Genomic DNA, 19,386 nt, shown 5'->3' on the forward strand with positions numbered 1-19,386 from the left:
TTTCATCAGATCATTGTCACATTTTGCTGCGAGACCCAGGGCTGAGAGTAAAAAGAACGTTAATTCAAACATGCAGATTTTTAGTAGGAATACCAAATCTACTGAGTCATGGGAATGTCATGCGGAGAGATCATCTTGACAATAAGCAAAGCTGAGGTTGTAAATTCTAAAAACCATAATATACCAAAAATTTTCATCTTTTACCTGAGGGTGTTTAGGTCTTGTGATACAAAAGGTTGGTTGATGACTCCCATCAGGGGCACCCCTGTTTGTATGTCATAGACACCAATTAAAATAGTGACACACTGAAGTCCACTGGGGAAGATTCCTTGGTTGGATTTAATGTCAGCAGAACCTTTTATATACTGATAAGTTGAATCTGAAAAATGAAGCAAATTTGTTAGGATTATTTGAAATGATTATTTAGAAGACGATGATGAATACATCTACAAACCCTGTACTATATTGTTTCTCTCTTCTAATTTGGTAACTGCTATGGTCTGAATGTTTATGTCCCCCCAAAATTCTTACCCACAGAAGTTGATGGTATTAGTAAGTGGGGCCTTTGGAAGGTACTTAAGTCCTCAGTGTGGAACCCTCATGAATGGAATTAGTGTCTTACAAAAGAGGCTACAGAGAGATCTTTAGTCTCTTCCAGAATGTGAGGACACAGTGAAAAGGTACCAGTTATGAATCAGGAAGAAGGACCTCACCTAATCATGCTGACACCTTGAGATTGGACTTCCCAGCCTCTGGAACTGTGAGAAACAAATTTCTGTTGTTTAAAAGCTACCTAGTCCATGGCATCCTGATATAGCAGCCCAAACTGACGAAGATAGTAACCAATCAGTTTTTACCTTTGGGTGCCACTTATATCGAATTATTTTTCGACCTCTTGTACTTCACTTTTAAGCTGCTTGTGTTTCATTTTCCCAACTATATAGTCTTGGAGAGAAAGGACACGTCTATAGTTCCTATGGCAGCTAGCACTGCACCTTGCAAATAACAAGCACTCAAATATCCATCACATGTCAAAATCATTTCAAAGCTAATAGCTCAGGATAACCAAGGGGCTTCCTTAGAGCTCTTACTAATCAGAGGACAAGCCCAAGGTGGATGGGAAAGCCTCCATCCAGGAATCTGTCAGGGGTGGAATTACCTTTTTGTTTGTTTGTTTTTGTCCCTCAAATTAGGAGGAAGGAGACAATGATGGTAGTACAAGAGGAAGAAATTGATGGGAGTCCTGAGAAAAAGAAGCCAAGTAGCTAGGTTTCTTCTTATAAGACTGTACATGCCAGCAGCTGACTGCCAACATCTAATGAGTTAATGCCCAGTTAAGGATGTGTCAGGCACAAGATCCAGAGAGCTAGCTAACAGAATCAATTCAGGATAGAACAAGAATACAAGGTTTCTGTCCCTCAAAAACCTTAACTGAGGCTGATTTACCTTCAAGCAATAAAAGATTCTGGAAAACATTCTTAGTTTGCATATACAATCCATAGGCTGAATATTCTCTAATTCTCTGATGACTGAAGGCATTTCTATCATTATTAATGTGCTTGTAGGATGGGGAGGGTGGGGGGAGTTTGCCTGTTCAGTGTGATTGGTCACAGTTGTACTGGGTAGAATATGCCAGGAAGGTTAGGGGAAAAAGGGGGACTTTCGAAGATTAATACCTAGGGCATTATATTAATAGCATCATTGAGAGAGGCCTACACTTTTTAAACAATGAGCTATATGTTATGGTTCTACCATAATCATGACCACAAAATTCATGGTGAGGTTTACACAGGACTCACAAACCGACTGCTAAGAGTCACATTCAGCTGTGTTTTGCTTGGCCTGTATAGTGGTTTTGATTGTTTGCTTGTTTAACTGAATTAGTAGCCAGTGGTTAAATTGTGAGATCTCACATAAAAACCTGGATTTTTATTTTTTTTAAAAAATTTGATGAGCTGGACAGTATTCCCAGATGGCAATAATCCGCTGGTGCTGAATGTTCTTAAAATGGCATGTGTGCTCAGTTAGTTATAGCTGCTATCACTTCATTCTTCTCTCATATTTAGCAGTCTGGCCCCTGAGGTCTTTCAAAAATGAGTTAATTCAGCTTTGTATATGTGCCTGTGTGTGTGTGTGGGTATGTGTGTACACACACACATATGTTATAGATACATGTGATAGATATATGTATATAACACACACCTCAGCTCTTCGTTTCTTTTTTTCTGGCTGCACCGCACGGCTTGTGGGATCTCAGTTCCCTGACCAGGGATTGATCCCAGGCCACGGCAGTGAAAGTCATTTATCATTTTAAAAATTCAAAACTTTAAAAATAAAACTCCTAGGAGAGTTAAACCATACCCTCAATTTTTATTTTTCTAACCCCCCACCAAAAAAAAAAAAAAGGGATTATTAATGAAAGCAAATAAACAAAAGCAAACACTCTCTCTACTTACCTATAGGATCCACCCAAACTCCCAAAGTGTCCTGTGGAATGTTGATCTCTATCGCATCCAGAGCTGGGTCACTAAAGACAACGTCCTGATGTACAACCTTGGCTAACGCTTCAGATGCCAACTTGTTACCATTAAGGACTTTGTTGAGAAGATCTACTGTTTCTTCCTCTGTTGGACACAGTCTCATGATAATCTTTTCCCCTAGAGTAAAGACAAACTAAAGACCATTACATCTCAAGTTTCAGGGGAGAAAGAACAACAGAGGGGTGGGAAGAAACAAAAGCTGTGAGGGCACCTCAGACTAGGTGAGGGAAATATAGCCATACCAGTGTTTCCTAACCTGGCTGATTGCCAGAATCACCCAGTGGCCTTCATAAAGTCATAGCTGCTCAGTGGTCAGTCATGCACCTAACAGTGAGGAATGAATTCCAGGTGTCAAAGGACCTACTCTCCAGAAAAATGTCCACATGGGCACGTGCACACAGTTTTTTGTATCTAGTTTAAGGGAGCTCATGGACCAGTTAAGAACCCTGAGTCCTTGATAACCAATCTTTTATATTTTTTGCCTTTTAATATACTGTGGGTCACCCTATTCACATTTGAATATGTTATTGAAAAGAATGGAGTTCTTATCAGTACAAAGAAGGGCTTCTACCTCCCTAAATTGTTTATGCTCAGTAAAGTAACATAAGATGAAGTACATTAATCTTTAAATGTGGTAAAGCTGTAGGACTCTAAATGACATACCTAGAATAGCTCTCTGTGAAACCACTGGAAATCAGCATGTAAGCAAAGCTGTTTCTGCAATTGAAATCCCAAGTTACCGAGTCCAGGTGCTTTACCATCACTTCAAAGACACTTCTTAGACCCTTGCCTAATCTGGTTTCCAGCCCCCGCAAAAGTAAGAAAAGAGGCTGGCAAAAACAGGCAAGTTAATAGCAACAGAAAGTCACAGCAATGCAGACTATAAATTTTTTAAAAATTAAGAAAACATGGCACTTTGGAGATTTTGTGATATATAGACAAATACTCCTAGCTAACCTAGCCATTCCAAGAACAGCAAGCAGCATTTGCATCACCTGAGAACTTGTTAGAAATTCAGAACTGCAGTCCCCATCCCGGACCTACTGAGTTCTAACAAGATCCCCAGGTGATTCATGTGATCCTTAGAGTTTGGGAAGCACAGTGTGAGTCTATTACAATGATGATTCTGAAACAGCAAGAAACAGTCAATTACATGTAGTTCAATTCAATTAAATGAGACTGTTGAAGTTGGGGAATAATAATGCTAATCACCGCCACTTGCTGAGCACCTACACTAGACTCAGTAAAAGTCATGGGATCATTCAAGGGAGCAAATCATATCACATTTCTCCTTTGCTTAAAATTTGCCACTGAATACTGATCATGCTTAGAGGAAAATCCAAACTCCTTCCTTTGAACTTCCACTGTCTCACCTCACCTCATCCACCAGCCCCTCCCCTTCACCATGGTTCTCTGTTAAACCCATTCTCTACTTCAGTTCTAAGGAAAATGTACGTGGAATGCCTTTTTGCTCCTATAATTCTAGATACATAAATGAAATACTAAAATAACTGTTTATGAAGTAGTCAAACAGGATTTTAAGTGTAGGATTTCTTACTGGTTAGTCACCGGTGTTTTTTTTTAACATCCTTATTGGAGTATAATTGCTTTACAATGGTGTGTTAATTTCTGCTGTATAACAAAGTGAATCAGCTATGTGTATACATATATCCCCATATCACCTCCCTCTTAAGCCTCCCTCCCACCCTCCCTATCCCACCCCTCTAGGTGGTCACAAAGCACGGAGCTGATCTCCCTGTGCTATGCGGCTGCTTCCCACTAGCTATCTATTTTACATTTGGTAGTGTATATATGTCAATGCTACTCTCTCACTTCATCCCAGCTTACCCTTCCCCCTCTCCATGTCCTCAAGTCCATTCTCTACAACTGCGTCTTTATTCCTGTACAGGTGGCTTTTTTAATCTTAAGTTTAAATGAGATTTTTCTTTCTTCTTACTGAGTGTCATAGAATTAAGTGCATTTTAATACACTGCCCATGAAGAAGACAAATTTTTCTCCAGAGTTAATCCAGAAATTAGTTTTCTTTGTAAACATGCCTCTAGATGTTTAACTATTTGTCACATGATCAGTGTTTAAAGTTCACTATTTTAATCTTCTACCATTAAACAAACAAAAACCCAGACAACTAAAAACAGTTTGTTTCTCTAAAAAGGATCAGCGATTTTGATATTTTCCTCTCTATCACAAGGGAACTGGTGGTCCATCAAACGAGAATTTGGTCCACAGGAAACTAATTAAATAAGAGTTAAAACTTGGTGGTAAAAGGAACCTTTTTGGTTGTCCAACTCCCTGTACAGAGGTTCTGAGACCAGAGAAGCCATGAGGTGATTTCAGGGACAGGGCCTCCTCTACATTCTCAGCCAAGGTCTATGGACTCCCTAGGAGGTCCACAAATGGGTTTACTTGTACTTGAAATTGCCTGCAAAACTGTGTAGATGTGCATCTTTCTGGGGGCATCTATAACTTCCATCAGATTCCCAAAGGGCCAGGCAACTTTCCCAAAGGTTAAATCATACGTTATTCAAATGCTACAGATTTATATCTAGAATAATACATGTGGACTTGCTAAATAATCCTAAGATGCCACATCTCCCTATCGTAAACGGCATGATATTCTGAAGTATTGAATGAAGCTTAACATTCAAATATGTATTTACGTGAAAGGCCTCCAAACATCCATTTACTTCATGATGTAAGTTGAAAATAAAAATACCATATGATAATTAAATTATAAAAATACATTAAGACATTTATACTTACCCAAATCATTTGTAAACTCATTGGATTCTTCTCCAAAAATTTTTTTCCCCAAGCCTGGAAACTGAATGATTCAGAGTATGACAAAAATACAACAATAAAGAAAAAAAAAAATCCCACATTTATGTTCAATTCTGAACAGATTTTCATTTTATACTTAGTTTTCTAATATTTTCTTAGTTTTCTAATATTCATTTTATACTTAGTTTTCTAATATCTTCCTGCTCCTTTGCCCCTTTAGAAAGTCCAAATCATGGTAGAAGTCTGGTTTCCTTATGTTCTGTTGAGTCTGCAGAAGTACTTCTAGAAACTTCATCCTTCTAGTTAAGGGCCATAGAGCTAGAATGTTTACAAAGGAGATGTTTTAACTGTTGCTCCTCAACAGGACCTAAGTAGCTTATACAAGTTAATGTTATTGACCAAGTACCTGAGATGATTACTTGAGACTGGATAGAAGGTATCAGAGGATAATATTTGATTTTGTTTTCATTTTCAGGTGTGTTTTCTGGACCTGTTGGAGGTATCATTAGCCATCAGGCTAGGAAGGTGATATAGCAAAAAAGGGGAAATATTTTATTTGCCAACAATTTATGTGCCAATATAGAATTAAAAAAAAAAAAGCTATATAGGAATTTTCTCTCATCTCTGTATGACCAGGAAGCTTTCAGACACATTTTGCTTCTGATTTTCTCTGCAGTAAAGATAATTTCTCTCAAAATATGTGCTGAATTATGATATGAGTATGGTTCTCAAGCAATAAAAGCAAGGAAATGCTTCAAATATTTGAGCTCAGTTATTCACAGATGGCCAGTAGCTTTAATAATGCCCACAACTACTTGTTATTTTTAACTCTTTTAAAGAACAATGCAAGTCGGGACTTCCCTGGTGGCGCAGTGGTTAAGAATCTGCCTGCCAGTGCAGGGGACATGGGTTCAAGCCCTGGTCTGGGAAGATCCCACATGCCTTGGAGCAACGAAGCCCGTGTGCCACAACTACTGAGCCTGCACTCTAGATAGAGCCCACGTGCCACAACTACTGAAGCCTGCGAGCCTAGAGCCCGTGCTCCGCAACAAGAGAAGCCACTGCAATGAGAAGCCCACGCACTGCAATGAAGAGTAGACCCCGCTCACCGCAACTAGAGAAAAGCCCGTGCACAGCAACGAAGACCCAACGCGGCCAAAAATAAATAAATTAAATTAAATTAAAAAAAAAAAAAGAACAATGCAAATCAACACGGGCTGGCACTGAGCCGATTCATCAATTCATCCAGGGCTGAAGCTCCAGTCTCCCACAACCTGCCTAGAAACCCTTTCTGAGGCTACAGTATAGGAGAGTCATGAAACTATTTTATACAAGCCAAAAGTGAATATCATTTATGTGTTCATAAGTCCTGGCATATACTTCATGAATGAACAACTGCCTGAACTTGTTATAATGCTCTAGGGCAAATATTAGCCCACAGAACTTAACGTTGATACATTTCTAATCCAGTTGCTCAACCATCCCTTCCACCCAGCTGTTGATCAGTAACAAAAACAAATTTGCTTCCTTTTAGTTTATTGGAGCCAGATATTATAAGACATGAAAAAGTACAGTTTGTAGATATTTCAAGGGGCCATTTATTCTCTCTTCCTGCCTGTGGTCAAGAATTCACTTAAATGATTCTAAATGATTCCTAATATTTTGAGAATTTCATAGAAACGATTCTAATATTTTGTAGGGCTTTCCGACATAAAATTCTATGCTCTCAAACCTAAAAGAAAAGAAATTATTAGATTACCATATAAAAGGCAATATAGTATTGCAAAGAGCACAGACTCGGTCAGCCTGGGTTCAAAAACCAGCCCTGCCATTCACTTGCTGTGCAACCTTACGCAAGTTATTTAACCTCTCTGTGTCTCCCTTTTCTCATCCATTACAATGAAGTAATTGTTCTTACCTCATAAAATTGTTATGATTAAATTAATATATTTAAAGCCCTTAGAACAGTACCTGGCTCATAGTAAGCATTTATAAGTATCTGCTAATGTTATTGTTTGTTATTACTACTTATGAATATAATTTCTTTTCCCCAGTCACCTTAAAAGACCTAGAATTACAATCATTGTTAGTTTAAACAATGTTTTCCTACTCAAATAAAGGGAGACTTTAAGTCTCCAGGACTCTATGAGCCCATAACTGAGGCAACCATTAGATAAGTGATTATGTCAAAAGGTGGGACTTAATATATCAAGTTAAAAAAAAGTTATAAAGCAGTATGTTCTCATTTCTTTTGAAATAAATTGTGTGTGCCATGTACACAGACAGAAGGAAAATATTCTAACAATATTTAGCAAAACAGCTGTGGTTTTCTCTAGTGGTAGGATTAAGAGGATTCTTATTTTTCTGTATTTAAAATTTTTTTCTGCAGCACACATTTTGGTAATATTGTAGTCAAAACAAGGGGAAAAACCCAAGTTGTTTATTAGAATCCAAGGTGTTAATAATGGGGGTAGGGGTGGCGAGGAGAAAGGATGCTATTCTATAGAGGGGAAAAACCACAGGGGCAAATATTTTGCAATTACATTGGCTGGGACCTTCTTACCTTGTTCTCCATATTCTGTTTTATAACTTCCTGTACCAGTACATCAGCCAGGGTCTTGAAATCAACTGCAAACTTCTTGTTCTTTTCTCCCTCTTTCTTTTCTTCTATCAGCAGCTGGAAGAGGGCTTCCTGTTGCCTGCACGCCCGGGCAATGTTGGCAGCTTTCTCAGAGACACAGAGCAGCTCCCGGAGGATACCTGACATTTCTGAACCTGGCTTTTCAGTTGCAGCGTCTGGTGGAATCGGCACCCACCCTCCGGGCCGTCAGCTGGAAAAGTACAAGAATGTGAAAGAGAAAGCAGTTCAGAGAGTGATGTCAGGGTGCCTCGGCACTGCTAACAACCCATCTGGCAGTCAACTGGTCAGCATGGCTGAACAGCTACTATAGATCACAGTCGCATCCTCCAGGTGGAAGACTAGATATCATCTAAAAATTGAAACTTATTTTTAAAGATCAAAAGATTTATAGTCTCAAATCCATTATGCAAAGAACTGAATTCTCAGTGAAAGAATTTGAATGAGAATCTACATTATATTTACAAAACCCTAGACCAATAGGCAGGTGGATACACGAGCACAATGTTAAAGGAAAAGCCAAGTTCACATAATGACCTTCGAATGAGCACACAAGCTTAGCAACAACATCATTAAAGTAGTGCTCTTTCTTTCACCCTTTCCCCCAAAGGAAGAAGGAAGAAGGGAAAGCCCGTTTATCCCATCAGTTTGGAGGCAACTTTCTAAAGTACCAAGCACACCAGCAAGCATGTTTGTGTCCTGCAGGACTCTGGGGTCACACTGGGCTAGCAATCCAGGTGATCTCCCAACCCCAATCACCTTTTTTTTTTTTCTATTAAAAATGTCCCACTAGCTGCACTGCTCTTCTAGCAAGTTTAAATAATAAAGTGAATTCAAACATGAAACTTGTTGGGACTTGAAAAGTTCTGGCTTCTAAGAGGCATGCTACCACACCTTGACATATCTATCAGGTAATGAGGAGAGAAACATTTCTCAGTTTCAATAGTAGCTGCATTTTACTGAAGGCTTTAATAATTCCTATCTCAGTATTGTGAGAATTATTGTGAGGATTATCAGCCCTGCTTTACAGTCAAGGAAACTGAAGCTCAGAGAAGTTAAGCAACTTGTTTAGGGTTACACAAGACTAACTGGCAGGGCTCACACAGAAGCTCATGCTCTTTATGGGAACATATGTATATGTATAACTGATTCACTTTGTTATAAAGCAGAAACTAACACACCATTGTAAAGCAATTATACTCCAATAAAGATGTAATAAATAAATAAATAAAATAGATCTATAAAATAAAATAAAATGAAATAAAAAAAGAAGTTCCTTTAATGGACTCTAGGAGGCTGAGAATTAGTACAACAATGAAGATGTCAATGCAAAGGAGTTAATTGTGAATTGTCATAGCCGTTTTGTCTTAATCAGGTCTGCTTTAAAAAATATATGCTATTTTCTTAAGATTATGGGTCAACCACCCTAAGAAAATATGTCCAACCTCAATAGTAATAAAAGGAAAGTGAATAAAAACAATGAAACATCCTACTCCACTATTAGATGGACAAAACTGGTTTTAAAGTTAATTTTCATTCTTGCAGATGTGGTGAAACAGGTGCTGATACTCTGCTAATGGGCGTGCAAACAAGTGGGTTTCCACAGGGCAATTTGAGAAAAATGTATCAAGATCCTTAGAAATGTTATTACCTTTAGCCAGTAACTCCAGTCTGGCCCTATTTTGTATTAAGTCACAGTTGTGTTAAAATATTTCCACAGAAGGATTAGTATTATTGACAGCAGCAAAAAGTTAAAAATAATCTTAAACATTGGTGCAATGTAAGATAGACTACAATGTAGTTCTTAAAATAATATTTTTGAAGAATATTTAATAGGGATATGTTAATGTTATAATATTAAATGTATATATAGTATCATAGTATGTTCCTAATTTGTGTTTATACACACATGCACTCTGTTTATATAGAGAGAGTTTGAAAGGCTAGTAGGTGATGTTTTAATGATAAACAGACGTTTAATGGTAATTATCACTAGGTACTAGAATTGTGGAGGATTTTTTTCATTATGCTTTTCTATAATTTTCAAATATTCTACAGTAAATATATACTGCTTTTCTAATAAGAAATTATATTTTAAAATATCTTGGAACAATTAAGCACAAAGGACAAGAATTCCAATTCCTGGAGATAACTGTCCAAAGTGGTACTGTAGTGACAACACAAATATCAGGTAGTAGAGATGATAGAGTTAAAAATTAAACAAAAACACCTGCCTACCTAAATGCCTTTTACCCCCAAGGATTGAATAATATGTTAAAAAAATTCACTTTGGTTGACTTAAACCTCAACATTAAGAAAAACGGTTATATTAATACAGCTGAGGCACTTTGACTTAGAAACAATTTATGGTATCTGCATGCTCTAAATTATAAGTTATATATAATGTATACACACATGGATACATACATATCAGTAGAATACAGAAGCTCCAAGTGTATAAATTCAATAACTTTGATTATTTTGATATCTTGGTACATGTTATGAGGTTATTGTAAGTAAAGGAAAAAGAATCAATGAACTAACCGTACCTAAGCAGCTTTTTATCTTAAAAGTACCATGAAGATTTTAAGGAGTCCAGTTTGAAAACTTTCTGAATTAACAATACCAGTATTGTCTATTTTACTCAACTTTGTTAAAGTCAATTTTATTTATTTATTTATTTTTTGGTAAAAGAAACACCGTACCACCACACCATTGGATAACCAAGAATCTCTCCCTATGACGCCCTCAGAACACTCAGGTGAGTTACTCACACAGGCTACAATCTCCAGGCACCACCACCACCCTTCTCACACGGAAAACTCACCAACTTAGTCCTGGTAAGTTTCTATACAGCTGCCCAGAGATCTGGAGTTTCTCACCTTTGAACCTGACCTTTAGTTCCTCAATAATGACCATTCTCACTTCACCTGAGCACAGCAACTTGCCCAATGGGGGAAAAAATAGCAGCTCTAAACTTTAGTCCTGTAATTAACAGGTGCACAGATTTTAAGAATTCATCATAACACAGTAAATCAGATTTTTCAGTTCCAAAGTTATCCCAGCACTCAACCTTCATCACCTTTTATTCTGAACCTAGAAAACACTACGGTGTCTTGTCAAGCTCCAGGTTGAACACGCAGTTGCAGTTTAGGACTAGGCTTTCTCCAGCCATCCTATAGAACCCAGAACTTCTTTAGCTCCAGGGTCCTAACCCCCTAAAAAGAAAATCTCTCACAGCTATCAACATGTACATGCAAGACTTTCTAACTAATTTGCATAGCTAGCCTGCTACTTTCTGGCTGAATGGACTATTTCCTCCAAATGAATGAGCCACGGTCCTCTGTGCTTCTCTCTGTAAGCTGCTTCCGTATCTCTTTCTCCATCTGTCCTCAATTCAATTCACTCAGCCAGGCCACAACACTCAAGGGCATAATGGACAATTTGCCCTCACTTTGAAGGACTCAACTTGAGAGAAACTGAGGGCTACATCCAATACAGAATTTCTTCGAGTTTATTAACAGCTTGTATTAACACTCATGGAAATTATCATTCAGATGATTTTTAAAAGCAAGTTTATATATGCGTTATTGGGCTTCCCTGGTGGCACAGTGGTTAAGAATCCGCCTGCCAATGCAGGGGACACGGGTTCGAGCCCTGGTCCGGGACGATCCCACATGTGGGGGAGCAACTAAGCCTGTGAGCCACAACTACTGAGCCTGCACTCTAGAGCCCATGCGCCACATCTACTGAAGCCCGTGTGCTCTAGAGCCTGTGCTCCGCAACGAGAGAAGCCACAGCAATGAGAAGCCCACGCTCGCTGCAACTAGAGAAAGCCGTGCACAGCAGTGAAGATCCAACACAGCCAAAAATAATAATAAATAAATATAAATAAATAAAAATTTTAAAAAATTTATATATGCGTTATTGACCTAAGTTGGCTTTATTTAAACATTTCAAATACTTTAAATGAAAATTATTATAGATTCATGATTAGTAAGTTATGACATTTACCATAATTTAATAGCTTTGAATATAGAAGAAATTCCTTTGGATTAGTATTTAATAGGTATTCTGGCAACCACGTGTTAGAATTACCTAAGGCGCCTATTAAAAAGACAGATTTCTGGGGCTCCATCCCAACTTAGTGAATCAGAATTGCTGGGGACAGGGTCCAGGAATGTGTAGTTTTGTCAGCCTCCTAGATGATGCTAAACACTGAGATCTAGTAGCTACTGTTCTTTAGGCTGTTCATTCATCTTTAATACTATGCTGGTAATTTCAGGGGGGCTGGCACCTGGTGGCCAGATATCTTGGTGAAACCATGTGCTAACAGTTATTCATATGCAGAGAAAAAGCCCAAGTTAAAATAATAATCGCTAACATTTATTAGGTACTTACTATATGGCAGGCATCCTTCCAAGCACTTTACATATGTTTTTACATATGTTAATTCGTTTAATTCTCACACAACCCTACGGAGAAGGTACTATTACCTCTATTTTACTGATAAAGAAACTGAGGCACAGGAGGGTAAATAATTTGCCCAAAATCACACAGCTAGGAAGTGGCTGGGACAAGATTCAAGCCCAGATGAAACAGCAGAAACCCAGTTTTATTGACTAGAGCACACTGTTAGCCAGTGCTCTAGCCAATAAAATCCTTTCATAAATTGTTAGCTGTTAACTAAGGGAAGAAATGAGCAATCACTGGATAAATAATCGCAAGAATATTATTATTATAAGGTATATTATATAGCAAAAAGGAGAGAAACACACACACCTCCCTGATAGCTGTCAGTAGTTTGATTATTAAAAAATCACTATTTGATACTCACTTTTCTTCTGCTCTCAGGAAAACCTTTCCCCTAGCTGATCCTCAGTCTCAGTGTAAACCATCTTTGCTGGATAATAAAAGCTCATCTATGTTCTACTGATATCTCTCTTAACTGGCTGTCTTGGCATGAGGGGCGGGGAGGGGGTCAGCTCATGCCGAATACCTAATTCCTCTTGTATTTGTTTGCTAGAGCTGCCATAACTAACTGCCACAGTCTGGGTGGCTTAAACAACAAATTTATTTTCTCACAGTTCTGCAGACTGGAAGTCCAAGACCAAGGTGTCAGCAGGGCTGGTTTCTCCTTGGCTTGCAGACAGACTTTCCTCTGTGGACGAGGATCCGTGGGAGTCTCTTCCTCTTTTATAAAGACTCCATTCAGATTGGATTAGGGCCCACCCATATGACCTCACTTAACCTTGAACTGAGTTAAGTTAAAGGCCCTATCTCCAAATACAGTCACATTATGAGGTACTGGAGAGTTAGGGCTTCAACGTACAAATTTAGAGAGAATACAATTTAGCCCAAAGAGACCTTGCTAATCTTAGCAAATGCCAACCCAATCTATTCCTTTGTCTTCTTTTTTTCTGGCCAAACAGGGAACTGGGGTAGGGTTCTCTTTCCTGTTTATGTGGTCAATAAGTTTAATTCTGTAAGACAGTCTTTCCCACTTAGGAGCTACTCACTTTAACAGCCAAATCATTAATGATCAGTGAACACTGAAATACTCTTATAAGCCTTATTTTGTGACAACCCATTTCAAGTCACATTTGAGCAGAACAGGTTTAAAGAAGTTACATTCCTCACCATCTCATACCAAATGTATATCTACATGTTTACATAAGATCGTGTCACAGTGTCAGATAGAAACAGTCTCTTTAGCTTTTAGGGAATTTTCACATCTATTAGAGAAACACTGAGTAAACTGAAGTAGGCCAATTAGAAAAAAAAAAGCTTTTAAGACTTTTCCTGGAAGCCCAAATCTCTCTACAAAGACAAAACTCAATTTTAATTTCTGACCATCTTATCATCTCATCAGAACACCAGATATTAAAAATTATATCTGAATAATATACACATATTTCAGACGTGATAAACAGTAAAATGGGAAAGACATAGGCTTCAGAATCAGATAGACCTGGGTTGAAAACCAGGGCTCTGCCATCAACTAGCTGTGTGGCATCTGGTAATTTACCTACCCTCTCTGAGCCTCTCTCTTCATCTGGAATATGAAGATAATACAAATCTTGCAGGGACATTGTGAAGATCAAAAGAGGTATTTCTGGAAAAGTACCAAGCACAGAGCCTTGCATATAGTAGATGACAAATGACAGCTATGACTATTAAATACAACTTCACAGAACCCACAATCACAGTCCTTACTTGAAAAATAAGAAGTTGGCAACTTTATAGGGGTCACTGAAATCTTTTCTGAAAATTTACTACTCCATTAAATCTAAAAGCCTGGAAACTACTTGTAATTCTTTGAATGACCCAGAAAAAAGTTCCTTTATGCAGGCCAGATCTGATTGCTTCAGTTTCTGGGTGTCTGGGTGGAAACTTTGGCTCCCGGAGGCTGAAGACTACTCTGGCTTCATGGTAGACCATCTACAGATGGCTCAGGAGGGTCACTATTCCGTCAAGGGGGATATTTTGTCGGGAAATTTGTGGAGATTCTAGAGCCAAGGGTGTCTGTTTTTGTGTGATGAGCCTGCTTGTACCAGAATCTGGCCATGCCCTTGTGTTGCTCACGGTGACAGAAATGTGACAACATAGATAAGGGCCCTCAACAAAACAGACCTGCTCACTAATGAATAGGCAAGTAGGTCAAAGCATTTCTGTTGACATTCATTTCTTCCTGCAGATAACCTACTACTTTTACAGAGCCCACATTTTTGCCCATTAGACAATGACTCCACCCCATCCTCACAATTCATAAACTGAATTCAGTCTGTCACTCATCCTCTGAAGACTGGCAATTTGAAATGACTGTGTGGTGGCCCTGCCTGACTGCTATTGCTGTTGGGGTCCAACTTCCATGAAATACCTGGGTGCTTTACAAGAAGCGTTTTTGGTGACCTCTCTCAAAGGGGTGCAGCTGGCCAGGACTCTCCCTAGGTGGGCACATGCTGCAGGGCTGGCCAAGGCTCTAAATTAGCTCACATTGCTATTGTAGGGGAAACAGAGACCTTGTTCCTCTTCCCCTTCCAGGTTAGGGCTGCTTTAGGGAGTAGTTTAAAGAATGGAAGCTGCCAGAAAGGATGGGGAACAGAAGTGGGCCCACACGAAGTATGTAATGGGCTCAACTGGAGTAACCAACGATGGCTAAAGTGCAACTTGCTAACAGTAGCCTCCCCTGACATCCCTAGGAGACACTCATCTACCCACTTGGTTATCTAGGCCAGAAGGAAAACTGTACCACAAGCATTAAAAGGCATTTACAAACACTACCTTTTAGGTCATTGGAAACTGAATTGTCCTTCCAGTGTATGAGCTTTGCTCAACTTTCAGATATTTGATCATCACACATTTCTCAGAATCCACTAAGTAGTACAGCATGGGACTGCCTGTACTTCTTTAGTGCTGTTTCACTTTGATCTCTGCGATGTTGCTGTCATCACTTCATAGTCTCTGATTAAGTTTAGCATTTTAGTGGCTGATTTCCCACCATCTGTCCATTTACTCCCATGCTCTGGGCAGATCATTAATTTGCACATGCTGTTCCCTCTGGCTGACGTGCCCTTCCTCCTGCCTTATGCCTAATGTCTACTCACCTTCTCAGAATCAGTTCAAGGGCAAGAAACTTGAACAGATACTTCATAAAATAAGATGTTCAAATGGCCAATAAATATATGGAAAGATAGTGTAACTTGTTAATAATCAGGAAAATGCAACTTAAAAGTTGCAACAGGGTATCACTGCATGTCCAACCGAATAGCTAAAAGTAAAGATTGAAAATGTCAAGGTTTGATGAGGATGTAGAGCAATGAGACTCATACTGCTGGTGTGAATGAAATTGGTACAACCCTGTTGGAAAACTGTTTATAATTTGTTGAATACAAGCATAACCTATGACCTAGCAATTTCTCTTATAGACTTCTACTCAACAGAAATCCTGCACATATACATTAAAAGACATGTACAAGAATATTTATGACCAGCATAATTTGTTGCAGTAACCTCACACTAGAAATAACCCGAGTGACCATCAACACTAAAATGAAATAAACTGTGGCATACTTGCAAAAGAAAATACTATACAGCAGTGAGAATTAATGAATTATTGCTATAGGCAGCAACGCGGATGCATCTCACAAAAACATACTGTTGAGTGAAAGAAGTCAGACACAAAAAATATACGTGGAGCAATTTAATTTAGTTGAAGTTCAAAAAAAGGCAAAACTAACTTATGGTGTTAGAAGTTGCAGTGGTGGTTACCCTTGGAGAAGGAGGGATTATTGATGGGGGTAAATGATGGGGCTTTTAGGCACTGGGAATGTTCTAGATCTGAGTGATGGTTACATGGGTGGGTTGACTTTGTGTACATTCATCAAGCTACACCCTTAGGACTTGCATACTTTTCTGTATGTATTTCTATTTAGATAGAAAGTTTTTTAAAGGGTGTGTATGTGGAGAGAGAGTTGGCTCCTCCAGGAGCCATGCCTGACCCTCCATCTTGGGTACCTGGACCATAGGAGAATGGAGGCAGGACAAATCTCTATCCCAGCTCTCCAACACACTGTACATTGGTTTGCTTATCTATGCCCTTGTCTGGCAGGAGATTTAAATGTGCATGGTTTCTTATGACTCTTAGCGCATACCTCAGGGGTGTTCAATAAATGTTGGCTTATGAATTTTCTCTTAGCTTTGTAAATATAGAATTCATCTTTGTCATATTGTTTATTATACGTGTATTTTAACAGCATTACCCAGGTGCCATTAGGCACGTGGGCCCATATTTATTTATATCAAAGTCTACATATATTCTACATTCATTTACAAAAAAAAACAAAGCTGTATCTGGATGACTAGCAACTGAACCACATTTTTGAGCACCAAATTGGAATCTGATATTATGCTCTGACATCTGGAGGTGACCTATCTTGATTAATTTTGTTGATTAAATAGCCAAAAATGGTAAGTTTAATTTGGTTTTGTTAGAGAAGACATTAAATATGGGATATGTAAATCCATCTATTTAACCTTCACATTTCTCCCTCCCTTCTTCCCATTCTTCAAACAGTGTTGACATAACATGCCCATTTCTAAGCTGATCAGTCTACCTCACCCTAGTAAGGCTACTGTTGTACCACATTAGCCCACATTTTTGCTCACTGCTGCTGCTCAAAGCAATAGACCACAAAGAAGTCCTCTATCCTCAAATGTTGTTCTGGTAGCTTGTAAATGGGAGCTTGTGCTAAAGTAGTGTCTCCCTAATTAGTAAGATCAAGAATCAATTGAAACACTCATTAAAAATACAGATTTTTAGACTTTTCCCCTGGAGATATTGATCCAGTAAATCTGGGTTGAGGACAGGCAACGTCACTCATCTAATTTTTATCTGACAATTTAAGGGAACACCAGGTGCAACAGTCAGCTCTGTCTCTCACTAGTTATTCAGGAGCAGAACAGGGAAAGCTATAGCTACTGCGCCTAAGAATAATGGCCTTGGTCGGCTAAGGGTCAACTATATTGTCTTTTTTGTAACAAAAATTAAATGCTGGAAAAAAAATGCAAGTTGACCTACATAATAAGTATTCCACATTAGCATAATACTTGCCTAAAGTATACATTTCAATGTCTTCCCAGAATGCATTTGAAAAGTATGAAAAAATATTCCATTTAGAAATACTTTTAAATTTGTTAGTGGCCCTTTTTTATCCTCTTCTCGGGAGTGAGAAACACTTTCACTAAATAGAAACTCTTTTCTATCTGCTGTCTTCCAACTATATGCTTAAACTTTTATATGCTAAGAGATATTTTTTAGCATACAACCGAGGTGTCACAAACGAAACCTGAAATCACATAGAAAATAAAAAAAATGGAAGAAGATTCAGTGTAGCTATCTTAACTGTGGGAAAGAATAAATATTTTTAAAAATACAGATTTAATGCCTAATTCAAGGCAAAAAGAAAGATGTATGGCTTGTAGAAACTTTTCCAGCAGAATATTATTTATAGCTTTGATAATTGTTAATCTTATCGTTAATTGTATTAGTCTTCAAATCCATTTTGAACGTTTCCTTTTGCATGTAACGTTTTTCAGTCATTTTATCTTTTCTTTTGAACTTTTGCAACACTTACTTTCCGTACCAACTCATTTAACACTTGCCTTTTATGGTCTACGTGGGCCACCGTGGGTGTGTGGTAGAAAGAGCCTTGTTTAGGCCACAGGGGAGCTGGTTCTTAGGCTCTGCTTGGCCTTTAACCAACCAGGTGTAAAACCCTGGCCACATGTGTAAGCTCTCAGGGACTTGTTTTCCTCATTTCTGTAAACATAAAAAAGGAAAAGAAAGAAGGGACAGAGAGGTTGGAGGGAATGATTTCTATGGTCTGTCCCAGTTCAAAACTTCTCTATTTTTTTACATCCACTTTCCATATAAAAGAGGTTGGGGGGCTCCCCTGGTGGTGCAGTGGTTGAGAGTCCACCTGCCGATGCAGGGGACACGGGTTCGTGCCCCAGTCCGGGAGGATCCCACATGCCGCGGAGCGGCTGGGCCCGTGAGCCATGGCCGTTGAGCCTGCACGTCCGGAGACTGTGCTCCGCAATGGGAGAGGCCACGACGGTGAGAGGCCCGCATTCCGCAAAAAAAAAAAAAAAAAAAAAGAGGTTGGGGACTATTATTCAGCCTTAAAAAGGAATGAGATTCCGGTACCTGCCTCAACATGGATCAACCTTGGAAACATTATGCTAAGTGAAAGAAGCCAGACTTAAAAGAACAAATATTGTATAATTCCACTTATATGGGGTACTCAGAATAGTCAAATTCATAGAGACAGAAGGTAGGACGGTGGTTACCAGGGCTGGGAGGAGGTTATGGGGAGTTATTGTTTAAAGGATCCAGAGTTTCAGTTTGGGATGATAAAAAAGCTCTGGAGATGGATAGTGGTGATGGTTGCATAACAATGGTAACGTACTTAATGCAAGTGAATTGCACACTTGGAAATGGTCAAAATGGTAAATTTTATGTCATATATATATTTTTTACTACAATTTTTTAAAGGGTAAAATACAAATAAAATTACAGGTTCAAAAAAATGTACATTTTTAAGGCTTTTGATGTTTATCATCTACCTAATTTGTTGGTTGAATGAAAAAAAAAAGTTGGGGCGGGGTCATGAAAATTAAGTTGAAAGAGGGCACTAGGCTCTTTGCCTTGTAGTTGATTTTGCACTGCAATCACGCTGGTTTTTATACTTTAGTGTGTTTATAGGCTACGGCAGTTTGGGTTAATGAACATTATTAGGTAGGCCTAAGCCCCACCCCCCCCATGCCTGCCCTTGGGGCACCATTGTTCTCTCTCTAATAGGCTGTAGGTTCCCTGGGAGCAGGATACACAATTTTTCCATCTCCTCA

At 38.7% G+C, this 19,386-nt stretch overlaps 1 protein-coding gene across 5 annotated transcripts in view; it reads right to left on the minus strand.

The window, feature by feature from the left end:
• INPP1 (inositol polyphosphate-1-phosphatase) overlaps positions 1-19,386 on the minus strand; it is a 32,674-nt gene that overhangs the window by 2,450 nt on the left and 10,838 nt on the right. For 4 of the 5 annotated variants that reach the window (XM_067741200.1, XM_067741199.1, XM_067741196.1 and 1 more), the window contains exons 2-5: positions 7,903-8,170; positions 5,322-5,382; positions 2,457-2,657; positions 205-379 (exon numbers count right to left, since the gene is read on the minus strand). In XM_067741200.1, coding sequence (XP_067597301.1) covers positions 205-379; positions 2,457-2,657; positions 5,322-5,382; positions 7,903-8,106 — 641 coding nt within the window. In that variant the 5' untranslated portion in view covers positions 8,107-8,170. Of the gene's footprint in view, positions 1-204; positions 380-2,456; positions 2,674-5,321; positions 5,383-7,902; positions 8,171-19,386 lie in introns of those variants that run through there. The other variant, XM_067741201.1, reaches the window with a different exon arrangement.

Source organism: Pseudorca crassidens, chromosome 6, assembly GCF_039906515.1.
Source record: "Pseudorca crassidens isolate mPseCra1 chromosome 6, mPseCra1.hap1, whole genome shotgun sequence".
NCBI classification, from domain to species: domain Eukaryota; kingdom Metazoa; phylum Chordata; class Mammalia; order Artiodactyla; family Delphinidae; genus Pseudorca; species Pseudorca crassidens.